Below are 18,797 nucleotides of genomic sequence, written 5' to 3'. Positions count from 1 at the left end.
AAAAACGAAACTAATTTAAAACTTATTCTACTTGTTGCAAGCTAACGTAAGTCTCAACTTGAGGCACTGATGTCTAAAACCAGGTCTCCTTACTGAATAAGCTTAAGATATTTTAATTTTTTTTCTTGAAATATTTTCAAAAGGATTGAAAAGCTCGTAAACTAAATCTAGTCATTTGAAAAAAAAGCCAAAATTAGCCCCCCCATGTACTAAAACTGATTAGAAAGGGTTAAAATCCCTTTTCTAATATGTCCTTCAGACCGAGCTAAATTAATAAGATGGGTATTTTTTTTTGTTGGGGAGAACCAAAACAAATTTAATGAAATTTTGATAAAATTTCCCATATTTTGGGAATATTTTTTATCAAAGTACGTTATCAAAATATATTACTAACGGGGTGTTGGCTGTTTAAAAATAAAACAGAAAGCAGCAGTTGGCTAGACACTGGACACACAACACTTCCACAGGTTTACACAGTATAAAATCACATCCTCGAATTACACACAAAAAAGTCACAGCTCTAGATGTACCTAGGGGGAGCCACTATCAGCTACGCTTCATTGACGTGGAATACACGGAGATGAAAGAGTCGGAACCTCCAGCTGCAAGTTTCACCTGGAAACAGAAACATGGTCCAACATAAAAACCAAATTAATATCTTTACTTTATGCATAAGGTATACCATATTTTCCCTGCCCTCAAATGAGCCCCCTTTTTCATTAAAGCTAAAATAATTTACACATAAGCCTTAACCAAACTTAAACACTTGATAGGGTTTATTTGAGGATAAATACAATATTTCTTATTATAATCACTCTTTCATCTCTTTCGTAATTTTTCTGTTTCGTTTGGATTTTATTCATCTATATATACATGGGATCTTAAATAAGTTTTCGTTTGGTATGAGATTCTATGAAACACTCTTTCATCTCTTTCTTATATTTCTGTTTCATTTGGATTTGATTCATATGTGTTTTAATGCTTCTGGCAAGTTTAGCAATAGTGTAAACCTACGCAAAACCCCTCTAGACCACGAGAATGTATATAAACATGGGATCTTAAATAAGTTTTCTTTTCATATGAAATTTTATGAAACGAGTCTTAGAAGTTTTATTTTTGTGTGCATTTATGCGCAAAAATTAAAACTTTGAGACAAGTTTCACACAATCTCGTTCAAAATGAAGTCAAATTTAAGATATGGTTTTTCACAACACTCTTGACTTTTGACAGGTTTATAGTAAAAATTTGAGGACTTTATCAAGAGGAGACAGCCATTTTGTTTCACCATTCACAATTCATGACCTAAGGTCATTGTCCACATCATTACCTCAGAATGGATTTTGACAGGCACAGCCAATCAAAAAACGCTTCAAGGTACAGTACACACTTATCACATATGAATCAAGCATGCTAGGGTATCGCTAAACCCTATCGGCCTCCACTAAATATAGTAACAGTGACCCTTGACTTTGACCAAAAAATCCTGAATCTCGAACTTGATCTGTAGCTACTCATACTGAAGTCACATACCAACTTTCATCAACATACCTTGAAGCATGGCTGAGAAAAGTGCAGAAAACTGAATGGACGGACAGACAGACAGACAGACAGACAGAAGGACTCGGAGGAAACCTATAGTCCCACTTCTTTCACAGTGGGAACTTTAAATATTATACAGGCAAATTACTGGATAAAAGGTAAATTATGTGATAAAAGACTACATAAGCAATATTACCTTATATGGATGGAAGGCCAGACAGCTGATAGCGCCGATTCTCTGTCCAAGGAAGCCCTCGTGGTATTTAATAGTACTCAGACTATCCCCGGACTGGTTATAAATACCTATGTACTGGTTCATGGACCCACTGAAAGGAAAAGCACACGTTACACTGGTCTTTGTGTCACCCCACCTGGAAACCCATCCTCGATACTCCACGGGGTTACGGTAAGTTTGGCTGTTTTTTTCTTGAAATATTTTCAAAAGGATTGAAAAGCTCGTAAACTAAATCTAGTCATTTGAAAAAAAAGCCAATATTAGCCCCCCTTGTACTAAACTGATTAAAAAGGTTAAAATCATTTTTCTTATATGTCCTACAGACAGAGCTAGATTAACAAGATGGGCATTTTTTTGTTGTCTTTACCAAAATTGTGAAATTTGCATGTAACATCATACAATCAAACCTTGTTGTACTGGCAGATTTTTCTAGATCTTGAATCTTTCTTGTGAGGAGGGAGGAGGGGGTTACATTCTTGCAACAGCTAAGGTCATATGATATATTATAGTGCCAACATACTGAAATGCTATCCATGTCCCTGGTCCTGGTTTCATCAACATAACTTAATTTGAGAATTTTTCTTTGTCCCTGGTCCTGGTTTCATCAACATAACTTAATTTGAGAATTTTTCTTTAACATAAAATTTTCTATGGCAAAAGGTTATTGGATTCCAAAAAAAATCCTGGTTAAAGAACTTTCCTTACATTCTGTAATGATTTGCTATGAACAAATTTAAGCAATGGGATTTCCTTAAGTAAGGAATTTCTTTAAGATTCGGAATGTTGATGAAACTGGAGTCTGGATGCAGTAGTGACTGGGTAGGGCTTCATGCTATATAACAATGACCAAATAATTCTCCTAAAGTATTTTTCAGAGAAAGGAAATACAATCAATTTTTTAGTTACCTGACTTCACATTTAGTCTTGGCTAGATACATAAAATATAAGAATTTATATAAGTTGCAAAAACTTGATTCTAAATCAAACTCATATGCAAAAAAAAAATGATTTTATGTGTTATGTTCCAGATTATTGTGCAAATTTATATGAATAAAAAATATAAGAACCTTGGTTTGACCTAAGCTTAAGATTTTCTACGAATCACTGTGCTTTATTATTTTCTGTAGCGACTTACCATGCTATAACATCAGCTAATTTATGCATATCAACAGCAGTGAGTCCTTGTTGTAAATTTAATACACGGACCGACTCCGTAAACCTCGGGTCCCAGAACCTCACGTCGCCACCATTACTGAAAAACAGACATGGGCCATTTGGTAACATGCTTCATACAATCAACTGACATGTTTTTCAGACATGTTTTCAACACTTTATAAGAAACTAGTACCAGTATAGCTATGTAAAATGTCTGCTTTTGAAGCTATGAGACTTTCTCAATGTGAGCTCTGAGGGCAAGTCATACGTATTTACATTTACACTGCAGCCCCACAATATAACTCTACCAAGCTCACTTGAAGGTTCTGAGTGCATAGCTTCCAAATATTTATTATGACATCATTATTATTGTGATGTCATAATTGTCACGTCGGCGATAACGAAAGATGGCTGTTGAAAAGGCTGTTCCGTCTTTGACGATAATAATTTGTTCATTCATCGTGGGAGCAAAATTCCTGGATATAGTCTTTAAAAATGGTTGTCAAATGTAAATATAAGCATTGAACTGATTTCATTTGGAAGTTATGGGCTGATGAATGCCAACTGGACAAAGGCAAATTCAACAAGCAAGTGCTTCATTAAATTTGCCTTTGTCCAGTTGGCATTCATCAGCCCATAACTTCCAACTGAAAGCAGTTCAATGCTTATTAAATAAGACAAAGCCATCTAAAAGAGCCCGTTGCATAACGTCTATTTCTGTTGCCCTAATATAATTATTGAAAAAAGTAGGTCACAGTGACCTAATTTTGCCATTTTTGCTAACGGCATGCAAGCATCATACATATATGTGCTATTTTTAGCAGTATGTACAATAATTTTCCTTGTACATTTCAAAGGGTCTCCATGCAAAATCTTATAAATTTTGCTTCAATTTTGCTCTTGGTTTGATAAAGTTTCAGCTAGAATTACAGGTTCTGTTTGACCCTTGACCTTTTTATCCTTACCTTGTGCTGACAATCTTGCCCTCTGACCCCTTCTGTAAGTGAACCTTGAGGACTCTGTGGTTGTGTTCCCTGAGGGTCATCACTCGGCTGTCAAATAAAAACACACATATGGTTAAACTGACTAATCTTTCCCAAATGACACGGCTTCAGCTTATTCTGTACACATTAATTTTTATTTTTTTTACGCTCTGATTGAATTTCGCGAGCTTGTGATTGAAATTATTTCGTACCAATTAATTTTCACGAATTTTAATGGCTGCAAAATACGCAAAAAATGATCTATGTAAAAATATTTTTTTTCAGTATATGATTGAAGCATAAAGCTATAAATTGTTGAGGAAAATGATTTAAGACAATTTAATATATAAGTTTCTAAGTAAGAAGCTTCACAATAAAGAGTCATTGTGTCCTTTGATGAAGGGGTCAAAGGTCATCTTCGACCATTAATCTAGACCAATGACCATCATAATATGATCAGGTACTTGGTGCTATTATACTACGAGGTTCTCAAGATAGGCATGATGGGATGTGATGGGACACGGCAAATGGACATGGGTAGCTCTACATGCTCAATAATGGTTTAAAATGGTGGGGGGCATAAAAAACTAAGTCACAGAAATGCTTGATTACAGAAGATATAGGTCCCAAAATGCTTCCTTTACAGAAATGCTAGGTTACAGAACCACTCGATTGCAAGAAAGCTAGGTTACAAAACCACTTGATTACAGAAAAGCTAGATCAAAGAAATGCTTGATTACCAAAGATCTAGGTCCCGAAAATGCTTCCATACAGAAAATCTAGGTTACAGAACCACTTGATTACAGAAAATCTAGGTCATAGAAAAGTTTGATTACAAGCTAGGCCACAGGAAATGCTTGCTTACCATTCTGTTGGTCCTAGTCTCCTATCAAACAAGCGCACTGTACCATCCCCACAGCCTGCTATAAGGAGTGAGCGGCCGACAGAATCTGATGCAAGGCTGGTTACACAACTGTCTGCACCAGTAGGTATGTCCTACAAAACAACCACACATGTAATATCAATGACTAGGCCATATCATGTGAAAGATAACAGACACATAAGAATAAAATAGATAACTAGAAAATTGAATGGTAAAACACCTGTTATGTAAAAAAAAAACAAAAAAAAAAACTGAAACACATCATTTAACACTTCAAAGACTTTTAATTTCTTAATGCAAAAAAAAATAATTTCTTTGAAAAAAAAAAGAAAAAAAAATTCTTTCAATTTTTGTATCAAACAAACTTTGCTAAGACAACACATACCTGTAATTTGGTTTCTGACCGCGAGTCCCAGATCTTGATGGTCCTAACATCCCCTGATGCCAGTAGCATGCCTGATTCTTGTTCCCAGTCAATCACCAGTCCAGAACCTTCATAGTAAATATATAAGCAATTATCCAAGAACTCCATATTAAATTACAGTATTGATCCGACAATAAGCTCTCTCTTAAATTTTACAAAATTTTCAAATTTACAACAGTAACATAGACATGATTAGACATGATTCACAAAGAAGTTCTAAAATTTTACAAAAGATGAGGTGGCTTATTTGATAATAAATATGGTACTGAACTTTTACACCAGCATATTTGATCATAAATATGTACTAAGCTTTTACATTACGGGAGGGGGCTTAGTTGATGAGAAATACGGTGCAAAACTTGTAAACTAAGGGAGGGGCTTTATTGACAATAAATAGAGTAATGATATCTCCTTTTTGGAAAAATCAAAATGAAATTGAATTGAGAAATAACTTTAATGCAAACCAATCCTAATCTTTTACAGCTAATTCTCCATATCAAATAATATCAGTTTTATACAATAACTAACAGAATATAATCAGTACAGATTTTTAAACAAGAGGCCCCGAGGGCCTGCATTGCTCACCTGTATATTTCAGTAATTATGGCAAAATTATACTTCAAATATTCTCCTACTTTTGAACTGCATCTCCTAACAATGGTTAAAACTACAGGTGGACCAAATCCTATCATTCTTCAAAAAGAAAAAAAATTTTAAAGTTTCTTTCTTTTTTCTTTATGCTATATTTCTACTATTTGGGCCCCCTTTCTCTTGTTCCATCAGTGCCACATCCTTGGTTTGGGCCTGATGAGCTAAAAATCAAATTAGTGAGGAAAAAGTAGTCTTAAAACTGATGGAAATTGGGACAAATTGTAAGTACAAAAAGGGGACAAAAAACAGCAGTTTACAGAACGACTTCCCATAGTTAAGTTTGAAACAAAATTTAATGTTCTAGAGATTGATATCCTAATCGGATCCTAATTATCACCCATGGAGCATACCTCTGGATAATGGGATCATGTCGGAGAGAGCCTGGAAAGCCGACACCATTTCCACATTCTCAATGTAGTCCCTCCATATCCGCACTGCTCCATCATCTAAACAAGACATCATGACAATTTTTGATAAGATCACATTCCTTCAATTACTTGTTGTTTTTTTTCTCCCATCCATTTATATCTATATACAATTGTATAGTCCTTTATTAACATTTGTTCAAGGACAGAATGCCCCAGGTATAGCACACAAAACAAAATTGTTCTATTTCCTCTTCTTCAATAATACACACATTCCTTACATTTAAATCAATGTGCTTTATCTTTGACAGGATTTTGGTTTGTTTTGTTTAACAGTCAGGTTTTGGAGGTGGAGGTGGAGGAAAGCCGGAGTACCCGGAGAAAACCCACCGGCCTACGGTCAGTACCTGGCAACTGCCCACGTCGGTTTCGAACTCAACCCAGAGGTGGAGGGCTAGTGATAAAGTGTCAGGACACTTTATCCACTCGGCCCCTCTTTGACAGGAATATGCTGAAAAGTGTTTGACCTTTGAAGGTCGTGGTGAAGCAAATCCTATGCCTAACTTGATTTACACTCTTCTCGGAAGAGAAACCTTCTAAGAAGATCGCATTCCGTTATATGTAAATCGAGTAAACCGGAAGAACATAACCCAAAACAAACAAGTTTTTAAGTTTTCTCAAACACTATGACACAAACATGTGCATGTATGTGTCATAAATCCTTCACTAGTGAAACTCATCACTCGCACACTTAAAACATGGTCGCCGCCATCTTGGAAGACACCAGCTTCGAGACGGAAGAGGTAGAATATCTTCCAGAAGCAGAGAAGAGCTACAAATCGAGTGACCGGAAGATATATTCTAGAAGGAGAAGAGTGCAAATCGAGTAGGCCTCAGGCTATTCTAGGGCACTTTTATAATCACTGAGAGTGGTTCAGGCACTGGGCGAGGTAATCTTTAAGGTTTCATATCGGAGGAATTCTTTACATGGTTTATAATCATGATTTCTACAATATTTTTCACTATTCTGACCTTACACCTAGCAGTGAAAGTCACAATGCACTTCACACTATCTACTATCTATTCACCAGTCCCATGCAGAATGGAGGTACATCATGGTATCAAAATAAACACAAATACAGTAATGAAGGATTAACACAAAACAAGAAATATCTTTGAAAAATATAAACGGCATAGTTTTAATGCTGGTGGTTATAATGTAAAACTGCTGGTGAAATAAATCTACTAACGAACGCGTTTCAGCACGGATCACAAAATAATATCAGTTTGAATCATTTTTGGTGATAATAAGACTGCATATGAATCCGGAATAAAATTTCATTAATCTGTCATTTGAAAAGATACATCCACTAATTCAACTTTGTTTCATTTTTAACTGCATATCTGCATTTTGCATTTACCGCTACATTTGTTTCATTTTTAACTGCATATCTGCATTTTGCATTTACCGCTACATTGACCAATCACATACTTCATCTTGACCAGTAACGCCACCTGTCGCATCTTATCCGGGACCAAAAGAATATTATACGGCTATGCCGAAATATATCATGATTATAAAGCCAGGTGTATAAAAGCTAGTTGCTCTGATTGGTTGGTACCTGATCCAGTCAGCATTAACGTATCATCGTGAGCGTTGAGGAACTCCACAGATGTGATCTTGGTGTGTTTTGGATTTTCGTTACATATACTTCCAAGTTTGGTTCCTTGTTCCCAGTTCCAAAAACTACAACAAAAATATGATCCAATTAATTTAATGAGCATTATGAGAAAAATTTCAACTTTAAATTTTCTTAAATCAATCCATTCAGAAATTTTCCAACGTGAATATAAATACATGATAATATGACTGACTGATGGGTATTCCAATCCAGTTTTAAGTGTGATTGGAAGTTGAAATGAAGTGCTACTGAATATGCATATAAATACAGTACATTCCACTTAATCGGGTAACGCTCAATAGGGTATTTCGTTTATTGGGGGAAAAATCCAAAAACCAAAACCATTTTCTCTTGAATCATGTTACAAAAAATCGCTTAATTGGGTTGGAAAAGTCGTATTTTTTGTTTATTCGACTACGACAATCCGACCAAAAAAATAGAAATGCTCCAATTTTTACGAAAGTCATCACGTATTTCTTTAAGTTTTAGACATTTACATGTGAGGAATTTGTTTTATGTTTAAATTCACACTACAAAGCTCAACCTATATAATTTCTGACAATATTTGTGAAGAATGCCTTGATTTACCATACTTGACACTTGATAAACAGTCAAACCCTACAGGAAAGTTTCTTTTCTTCTCGAACTTAATAGAAACCGGTTTAAATAACAATGGGTATGCCCAGCAACGGCGACCCTTAATAGCCCATCGTTTAACTCATTACTGTAAATGAATAAATTTTGGCACACTCAAATTTTCGGCGCATTTCCAAATTATTACAAATAAGCACAATAAACAATTAGTGCGTTCTCATATTCTCTGTAGGAAAAGGGCATAGAAAATGTAATTAGCACAATTTCAATTTAGCACGATGCTTCAAGAGCAATATGCGCTAAAATAAGTTTACCTCTAAAAAAGTTTACCTCTAAAATAAGTTTACCGCTAAAAAAGATACATTCACAGTAACCTGTTGTGACACCTTTTATAATTTTTTGTTAAAAGAATGGTCAGTGTGCCAAGTTTTAACAAGGATGGATAGTATTGCAACAGCAATACAAAGTCCCCTGCCTGACCCAGGAGTGCACCTATTTACAGTGATTTTTCAGCCTATTTTGGGAAATTAACTTTCCTGGAAATTGGGAAAATCTAACGCGGAAAATGATATTTTTGGGAAAAATTGTAAATTTGAATTACAAATAAATTATTATATACATTAAAACAATAAAAGAACAATCAAAATTTTAATGGAGATCACTTTGGTTTTAATTTTTCTATTTTGTTGTGACAGTGTTCACAAGGGTATTTGTCTGTCTTTTTTGTTTTTGAACAAGAGGATCAGAGATCCGAGGTCCTTTGCGGACAAGTGTTCTGGTCCCTCAAAATTAATTCTCATCAAAAGGCGTCAACCTGATTTTGGTTTTCCTTTAAGTACACCCATGTTGACTCGACAGTCGGGTGTCCAGCTCGGCGACTGAAGGTGGCGAAGATACCGACATAGCAGGCTTTGTCTCAACAATCGAAAGTGGAATGGATGGCATGTACTATGGGTTCTGATAATGCCGTCTGTGTTGGTGTTTTGGGTTTAAATAGTTCAGTCAGGGTTTCGGAGCCCTTGCTGTCGGATAATCGTATTTTCTTTGCGTAGTACTTGCCATTATGTGAGGCCGCCATTTTACGACGATTCGTGATCACCCAAGCGTTTGCACATTACTTGTATACTAATGGCAAAAACAGTGACCGGGTCAAAATATCCGGAATTGAAATCGGTAATTATTTGGGAATTTCGGCTGGACAATTGGGATTTTTTTTAATGAAATCTCATTGGGAATGGGATCGGTACCCGACTCTATTTATATAGGCTGAAAAATCACTGATTTATTTCCCATTTTTTAAACGTGTTATACTGATCACGTATACCAAGTTTCGTTAAATCGGAGTAGTACTTTAGGAGTTGTCCTGACACGCCTTAACCAATGAGAAGCCGGTGGCCATTTGGAAAATGTTTTTTTTCGAAAAGAAAAATTGGGATGCACAACTACATGTTATACTGATCATGTATATCAAGTTTCGTTAAAATCAGAGTAGTACTTTAGGAGTTGTCCGGACACGCCTCAACCAATGAGAAGCCGGCGGCCATTTTGAAAAATGTTTTTTTTGAAAAGAAAAATTGGGATGCATAAATACATGTTATACTGATCATGTATATCAAGTTTCGTTAAAATTGGAGTAGTACTTTAGGAGGAGTTGTCTGGACAAGTCTCAACCAATGAGAAGTCGGCGGCATTTTGAAAATTGGTTTTTCGGGGGAAAAAAAGTGGGATGCACAACTACATGTTATACTGATCATGAATACCAAGTTTCGTTAAAATCGGAGTAGTACTTTAGGATGAGTTGTCCGGACAAGCCTCAACCAATGAGAAGCCGGCAGCCATTTTAAAAAATGAATTTTTGAAAAAAAAAATGTGGGATGCACAACTACATGTTATATTGGTCATGTATACAAAGTTTTGTTAAAATCGGAGTAGTACTTTAGGAGTAGTTGTCCGGACAAGTCTCAACCAATGAGAAGTCGGCGGCCAATTTGAAAATTGGTTTTTTGGGGAAAAAAATGTGGGATGCACAACTACATATTATACTGATAATGTATACCAAGTTTCCTTAGAATCGGAGTAGTACTTTAGAAGGAGTTGTCCGGACAACTATTGCGTGACATACAGACAGACGGACGGACAGACAGACGGACGGACCGAGGGTAAACCTATAGTCCCCCCATTTTTCAAACGGCACGGGACTAACAAGAGATCCCAGAGGGATCTTGGCGCCCACCATTGAATGATCTTTATAGGTTCCATGTCAGATTGATCTTTTCTCTACTTTTCCCTTCCTTTAAGTCTTACTAATCTATGTAAATTCAGAAACAGCCCTCTAGTACTTTTCAAACAAGGGGAACCTATATATAAAATTTACGATTTAGGAATAATGGCTGTCTGTTGTTTTCGGATTGGTCCCAAAATGCAACACCAGGGACCATGGGGAACCTACATATGAAATTTGAGAAAGATCCCTTCAGTACTTTCTCAGAAATAGCGATAACAAACTTCAATTGTCAAAATACAAGATGGCTGCCTGTCGGGCAGGTTGTTTTCCGATTGGTCTCAAAATCCAATATGCATAACTAGGCACCAAGGGGAGCCTACATATGAAATTTGAGAAAGATCCCTTCAGTACTTTCTCAGAAATAGCGATAACAAACTTCAATTGTCAAAATCCAAGATGGCTGCCTGTCGGCCATGTTGTTTTCCGATTGGTCTCAAAATGCAATATGCATAACTAGGCACCAAGGGGAACCCACATATGAAATTTGAGAAAGATCCCTTCAGTACTTTCTGAGGATTAGCGATAACAAGAATTGTTTACGGACGGACGGAGGGACGGACGCACGGACGCACGGACAGACGGAGGGACGGACGGACGGAGGGACGGAGGGACGGACGGACGGACGGACCACGGACCACGGACGCAGGGAGATTTGAATAGCCCACCATCTGATGATGTTGGGCTAAAAAGATGTAGTGAGCCAGAGAAACAAGAATTTAATTTCTTATGGCCTTATTTTTTTTATCCATGACCTGGTTACCTAATGATGGAGCTATGCCAAGGGCACTGTGCTTACCTGACCATTTCCTTGTCAGCGACAGCCATGAAGGACTCGTACGGGTGGAACTTTATCACAGAAGGTATGCCTTGATTTCTATTTACAAATACTTGGTCGTCCAACCGATTAAAACCTGCAAACAAAGAGTTAAACATTGAATTTGGGAAATGGAATCTTTCAAAATTCTAAATTGTGCTTCCAAATTCATATTAAGAGGAGCCCACTTATTTGCATATCGGTTATTTGAATATCCCGCTTATTTGCATAAAATTATCAGGTCCCGATTTTCTTCTTCTTTATCTTTGTATTTTAATCCCGTGTATTTGCAGCAACTAAAACACCGACTCCCGCTTATATGCATATAAAAATTCCAAAAAATCGAAAAATTTTAATTGATTTTAGGGTATTTTTGTGATTTTCCCGTAATAAAAGTTTTATGAAAAGTGTTTTAACTTACATATTGATTCTACACGATGTACAAAGTTATCTTATCATTGGTTCACACTTCGTCATTACAGGTTACGTTCGATGCATCGATATCGACATTAAGTTATTATCCAGACCATATCAGTAGCAATGTGCAGAAGAATTACTGAATAAAATATTTATATGCCTCATCTTTTGATGAGATTTGTTTATTTATTATAGCTTCGATCCAAACCTGTGTTCTGTGCACTTGAACACTCGCTGAGGCAGGTTGCGATCGCCATGATTGTTTACTAGGCGCGTTGCATTGTGGGGGCATATGTGTAATGAACGACAACGCTTTGTGTTTGTGCGCCATTTTCCAAAACAAACCCAAACGACAATACACATGTCACGGTCATTTAAGACAGTCTATTGCTTAAGCAGTTCATCATCTATGGCCAAACTAATATACTCATAACAGGAACAAAACGCATCTCGAGACGATAATGAATGTTAATTGAAACGATGACATTGTACATCGTAGTGCCAACCCACGTGTGTATGACCGATATCGGACCCAGAGACGCGGAGTGACAAGTAGTAAACGATGAAGTATATGCAAATATTTGTACATTTACAAAGAATAACAACCCATTTATTTCGTATTTATTCTTATATTTTATTTAATGTTTATTTTAAAATATGTTTTTAATGCAAATAACGTAAACAATCATATAGCGCCCGTTTTGAGTACCTACCTGACGATCTACATAGTGTATAAGAGGGGCCAAAACCCAACTCCGCCTATACGAATACTCCGGTTATTTGCATATTTTGTCATGGAAAAAGGGCTATGCAAATAAGCGGGTTGCTCTGTATGTTAAATTACAAGACAATAGTCTGTTACAAAATTTGTTGACAGTGCTACAATCTGGCTATGTTTGTTGATATAAACCCCTGTGTTAGGGTGTTAGGTAAATTTCCACAAATTTGACTTATAAAATCTGTATGAAAATATATAGACCCAAGCATGCAAGATTCATTGCACCATGCCAACATTTCCTCTAATGAGCATTACTAATTTGGTTTGGTTTGGTTTGGTTTATTTTGTTTAACGTCCTATTAACAGCCAGGGTCATTTAAGGACATGCCTGGTTTTGGAGGTGGAGGAAAGCCGGAGTACCCAGAGGAAAACCACCAGCCTACGGTCAGTACCTGGCAACTGCCCCACGTAGGTTTCTAACTCGCAACCCAGAGGTGGAGGGCTAGTGATAAAGTGTAGGGACACCTTAACCACTCGGCCACCATGGCCCCAAACATTACTAATATTATAATAATCCACTATAGACTTTACTACTACACATTATATGCCTGCCTGTACATGTATTTCTTGCTATGGGTCCGTGTTACCAACAGCTCACCAAAACAATGATTTACATAAACTTGTATACAATGTTTACCTGCACGCATTTGCTCCTCTTTGGCCTCATTCCTCACGTGAGCGTTGCGTGTGAAGTGGTATTCTCGCTCGTGGTGCGGGAAGCTCTCTGGGTCCTGCTCGTCCGAAAGTCGCATCAACGGCTGAGCAAAGTGTTTACAACACCAGGGAAAGTAATCTGTTGAAACAACTGATGTCTGTTTTACACGATTGGCGATTTCCTCTTCCTTCTCCTCTACCTGCAAGTAATGACGTAAAATGTTTCATAAATCTGAGCCCCAGAATTGCGGTATGCTAATACTCCCGGTTACAGCATTCGGCTTGTATAGCTCTCAGGATCAATATAATAAGGCCATGAGAGTTAAACATAATTCAAAGTTAAGGGGTGGGTTTATTTTAGGGCAATGAAATATCATTTGTTTGTAATTTGATTGATGAGCAATATATACAGTAGGGAATATTAATAGACATGGGTTTATTACAGGATAAATATGTTAAAATTCACGTGAAAATCTACGAATATGATCAGTCATATTTCTAGGCAGTGGTTACCATATTATCAATCAAATTTTTCTAAATCAATTTAATTAGAACAGAACTGTTTATTATTATTTTTGGTGAAATTGACAAAAACGTATCAAACTTTTAGAGAGAAATTGTGCCTAATTTTCCCCTGATAGTACAATATCCAGCTGAGTCAAATTTTGCATGAAGTGGAATTTACCTGAGAAGGACCTTTATCGAATATCTTCCGATTGCGGCTGAATTGTGTGGAATATGTGTAAGGACTAGATGTACTACTTGGTAATCGTGGTGACGAGAAGTCTCGCTTGATGCCACCCATGACTGGCCGCCCAGACTCGTCGTACAAATAGTTCTGAGGAGGTGTTCTGTAAACATTGAGAAGTTACTCATTATTTTATCTGAATAAATCTTTAATTCATCTCCAAAACGTACTGCATAGATTTGGTAGGTGTATCAAAATTTTACTACAAAGACTACAAAATATTTTGAACATGGAATTTTTTTTCATTTTTTTTTTTTCAAACAGTACTTAAAATCATCAATTCCTATACTGGTCTCCATATAATTCCAGACATTTTTTTAAGGATCGCCATCAAAATTTCCACAATATACACAATAAATCAATGAAATTAAACAGTATCTAGACGCAGAACCAAGAGGAAGATCAGTTTAAGAACTTGCTTATATTTCACTAGCTTTGCTTCAATATCCTGTGACACAGATGTACAGGTCTCCAGGATGAAAATGATATGACAACTCTTACTTTGTGAACCCTTCTGATTTGTTGACCAATCCCTGTGCTGACTTACCCGAGAGGTGGTAACTAGCCCCTGTGCTGACTTACCCCAGAGAGGTGGTAACTAGCCCCTGTGCTGACTTACCCCAGAGAGGTGGTAACTAGCCCCTGTGTTGACTTACCCCAGAGAGGTGGTAACTAGCCCCTGTGATGACTTGCCCCAGAGAGTTGGTAACTAGCCCCTGTGATGAATTACCCCAGAGAGGTGGTAACTAGCCCCTGTGCTGACCTACCCAGAGAGGTGGTAACTAGCCCCTGTGCTGACTTACCCCAGAGAGGTGGTAACTAGCCCCTGTGCTGACTTACCCCAGAGAGGTGGTAACTAGCCCCTGTGATAACTTACCTGAGAGGAGGTAACTAGCCCCTGTGATAACTTACACCTGAGAGGTGGTAACTAGCCCCTGTGCTGACTTAACCCAGAGAGGTGGTAACTAGCCCCTGTGATAACTTACACCTGAGAGGTGGTAACTAGCCCCTGTGCTGACTTACCCCAGAGATGTGGTAACTAGCCCCTGTGCTGACTTACCCCAGAGAGGTGGTAACTAGCCTCTGTGCTGACTTAACCCAGAGAGGTGGTAACTAGCCCCTGTGATAACTTACACCAGAGAGGTGGTAACTAGCCCCTGTGCTGACTTACCTGAGAGGTGGTAACTAGCCCCTGTGCTGACTTATCCCAGAGAGGTGGTAACTAGCCCCTGTGCTAACTTACCTGAGAGGAGGTAACTAGCCCCTGTGCTGACTTATCCCAGAGAGGTGGTAACTAGCCCCTGTGCTGACTTAACCCAGAGAGGTGGTAACTAGCCCCTGTGATAACTTACACCTGAGAGGTGGTAACTAGCCCCTGTGCTGACTTACCCCAGAGATGTGGTAACTAGCCCCTGTGCTGACTTACCCCAGAGAGGTGGTAACTAGCCTCTGTGCTGACTTAACCCAGAGAGGTGGTAACTAGCCCCTGTGATAACTTACACCAGAGAGGTGGTAACTAGCCCCTGTGCTGACTTACCTGAGAGGTGGTAACTAGCCCCTGTGCTGACTTATCCCAGAGAGGTGGTAACTAGCCCCTGTGCTAACTTACCTGAGAGGAGGTAACTAGCCCCTGTGCTGACTTATCCCAGAGAGGTGGTAACTAGCCCCTGTGCTGACTTATCCCAGAGAGGTGGTAACTAGCCCCTGTGATAACTTACACCAGAGAGGTGGTAACTAGCCCCTGTGCTGACTTACCTGAGAGGTAGTAACTAGCCCCTGTGCTGACTTAACCCAGAGAGGTGGTAACTAGCCCCTGTGCTGACTTAACCCAGAGAGGTGGTAACTAGCCCCTGTGATAACTTACACCAGAGAGGTGGTAACTAGCCCCTGTGCTGACTTACCCCAGAGAGGTGGTAACTAGCCTCTGTGCTGACTTAACCCAGAGAGGTGGTAACTAGCCCCTGTGATAACTTACACCAGAGAGGTGGTAACTAGCCCCTGTGCTGACTTACCTGAGAGGTGGTAACTAGCCCCTGTGCTGACTTATCCCAGAGAGGTGGTAACTAGCCCCTGTGCTAACTTACCTGAGAGGAGGTAACTAGCCCCTGTGCTGACTTATCCCAGAGAGGTAGTAACTAGCCCCTGTGTTGAATTACCTCAGAGAGGTAGTAACTAGCCCCTGTGATAACTTACACCAGAGAGGTGGTAACTAGCCCCTGTGCTGACCTACCCCAGAGACGTGGTAACTAGCCCCTGTGCTGACTTACCCCAGAGATGTGGTAACTAGCCCCTGTGCTGACCTACCCCAGAGAGGTGGTGACTAACCCCTGTAATGACTTACCCCAGAGAGGTGGTCACTAGCCCCTGGGATGTGCTGATTAACCCCAGGGATGTGCTGATTAACCCCTGTACTGACTTACCCCTGTACTGACTTACCCCTGGGATGTGTTAACTGAAGTGTGTGCAGCATTACCCCTTGGCGGTGCTGACTATGACTAACCCCTGTGCTAACTTACCCCTGGGATGTGCTGACTTACTCCTGGGATGTGCTGACTTACCCCTGGGATGTACTGACTTACCCCTGTACCGACTTAACTCCTGGGATGTGCTGACTTACCCCTGGGATGTACTGACTTACCCCTGGGATGTGCTGACTTACCCCTGGGATGTGCTGACTTACCCCTGGGATGTACTGACTTAACTCCTGGGCAGTGCTGACTAACCCCTGGGATGTACTGACTTACTTCTGTACTGACTTACCCCTGGGCAGTGTTGACTAACCCCTGTACCGACTTACCCCTGGGATGTACTGACTTACCCCTGGGATGTGCTGACTTACCCCTGGGATGTGCTGACTTACCCCTGGGCAGTGTTGACAGGTCTGTTAGAGGGACTGGCTGGGGCTGAATGAGTCATGGCCGGGTTGGGCATCATTTGTGAAGGTTTTGAGGTGGTTGTTGCCTGTTGAAGAAAAAATTCACCAATAACAATCGTTACTAATAATTGCAATGAATAATCACAACAGGTACTCTCATTCCAAATTCAACACATAAGCTGACCCAAGTGTACAAGTGATGCCAAACAAATAAAGGGCCATAACTCTAGATATACCTCAATGCTATCAAAAGAGTCATATGAATAGAAGTTCTGGCTATTGCAGATAAAGGTTATATAAGATATGTCCATGACAATGTGATGCACGGACTGATAGACAAAAAGACAAAACAATACGCTTTACTATCGAAGGAGGATAACCAACTATTTTAACACACTAATTTTGGTGCACTCAAATTTTCATGCATTTCCAAACTATAACAAATTAACGCAATGAAGAATAAGCTCTTTCTCATATTTTCTGCAGGGATTAATAGAAAATCGCTAAAATAAGATTACCACTAAAATATGTATCTTTACAGTATGTAAAATGACCGAATTAAAAACAAATTATGTTCTCTCATCAAATGAGACACAAAATTCAAAAGAACAGATTGAAACAATATTGGATTTTATTTATCAAATAGAAAATTCAATTTTCTTAAACAAATTCAATTCACTGGTACAGTCTAAATACACAGAGCTGTGTGCCAAAATGATTTTAGTACCAATTTTGTAAAATTTTATTCCTCTGCTCTTTATAGTTTATGAATTTTTATGATTGTACTTTACCACACTGTAGTGCTATTTCTGTGTCGTACCTTGAGTTTGATAGTGTTGACGATATACTTGGCCATGTCCGCGACCTCGTTGACAGGATCAATAGCAAGCTGTAGAAGGGTTTTCCATACCATGATGTAAATGTTGCTGAAGCTGAGTCCGGGGATGGAGGGGTTGGATCCGGCACGTTTGCTACGAGAGTCAGAAGCTCCGGGCATACTCTCCACACTGGAGGTACTGTCCATAGAGCTAATACTACTACAGAAACTTGTGTTCCCTGGAGACGGCTGCTGGCCTGAAGCTAAGTACATAACAGGTTTCCATTACTTAAAGATGGTTCTCAAACTAGAACATCTTTATACAGTTTTTATGTAAGCTTAAGAATACAACTGCAATAAAGGAATAGGATGCAGGTTTTTTCACCAAATCTTCAAATTAGAAATGAAGACTATTTGCTTGCTTACTTGAATTTATGCCCTGTAACATCTTACTGGTTCTCAGAATACATTTGTCTATGAAATTTATTCGAAAATTCTTTTCAGGCTTTTGAGATAATTCTACACTTGCCTAGTAATAGTAAATTTCACACTAGACTTTTCCAGGAAAAAATACCCAACCAGTTCATGTAATTATTGACAAGACTGGGAGGAAAACCTCTGAAATACCTTAAACCTTGTAAATGAATATGAAGGGATTGGTATTTTGAGAGAATATTGGAGGGAGTGTGTGTATAAGGTGTGTATGGGAGGGCCGTGGGGAAAGTGGTGGGGTGGGGTTGGGGGGGGGGGCTTACACGTGCTGGTTAACAAGCTCTTCACACTGGTACGCGAGGAACTACGCTTCATTCCGCTGGTCATGACGGAGGCAAAGTTCTCTGTAAGCAAAATAATATATACTGGTGAAATTTCTCTGCAATCACATGCACTCATATCTATAC

General features: G+C 38.6%; 1 protein-coding gene across 2 annotated transcripts in view; it reads right to left on the bottom strand.

Annotated features, from left to right (window-relative positions):
• Positions 1-417: 417 nt before the first annotated feature.
• LOC117338746 (regulatory-associated protein of mTOR-like) overlaps positions 418-18,797 on the bottom strand; it is a 38,223-nt gene continuing 19,843 nt past the window's right edge. For both annotated transcript variants that reach the window (XM_033900059.1, XM_033900069.1), the window contains exons 19-32: positions 18,654-18,734; positions 17,902-18,161; positions 17,067-17,167; positions 14,144-14,309; positions 13,442-13,658; positions 11,592-11,706; positions 7,858-7,982; positions 6,221-6,316; positions 5,181-5,287; positions 4,778-4,908; positions 3,895-3,981; positions 2,910-3,026; positions 1,736-1,865; positions 418-615 (exon numbers count right to left, since the gene is read on the bottom strand). In XM_033900059.1, coding sequence (XP_033755950.1) covers positions 547-615; positions 1,736-1,865; positions 2,910-3,026; positions 3,895-3,981; positions 4,778-4,908; positions 5,181-5,287; positions 6,221-6,316; positions 7,858-7,982; positions 11,592-11,706; positions 13,442-13,658; positions 14,144-14,309; positions 17,067-17,167; positions 17,902-18,161; positions 18,654-18,734 — 1,802 coding nt within the window. In that variant the 3' untranslated portion in view covers positions 418-546. The remainder of the gene's footprint in view (positions 616-1,735; positions 1,866-2,909; positions 3,027-3,894; positions 3,982-4,777; positions 4,909-5,180; positions 5,288-6,220; positions 6,317-7,857; positions 7,983-11,591; positions 11,707-13,441; positions 13,659-14,143; positions 14,310-17,066; positions 17,168-17,901; positions 18,162-18,653; positions 18,735-18,797) is intronic.

The sequence above is a fragment of the Pecten maximus genome, chromosome 1 (genome assembly GCF_902652985.1).
Source record: "Pecten maximus chromosome 1, xPecMax1.1, whole genome shotgun sequence".
Classification (NCBI taxonomy): Eukaryota; Metazoa; Mollusca; class Bivalvia; order Pectinida; family Pectinidae; genus Pecten; species Pecten maximus.
The sequence above is the reverse complement of the archived record's forward strand: the minus strand, read 5'-3'. Positions and strand labels throughout refer to the sequence as shown.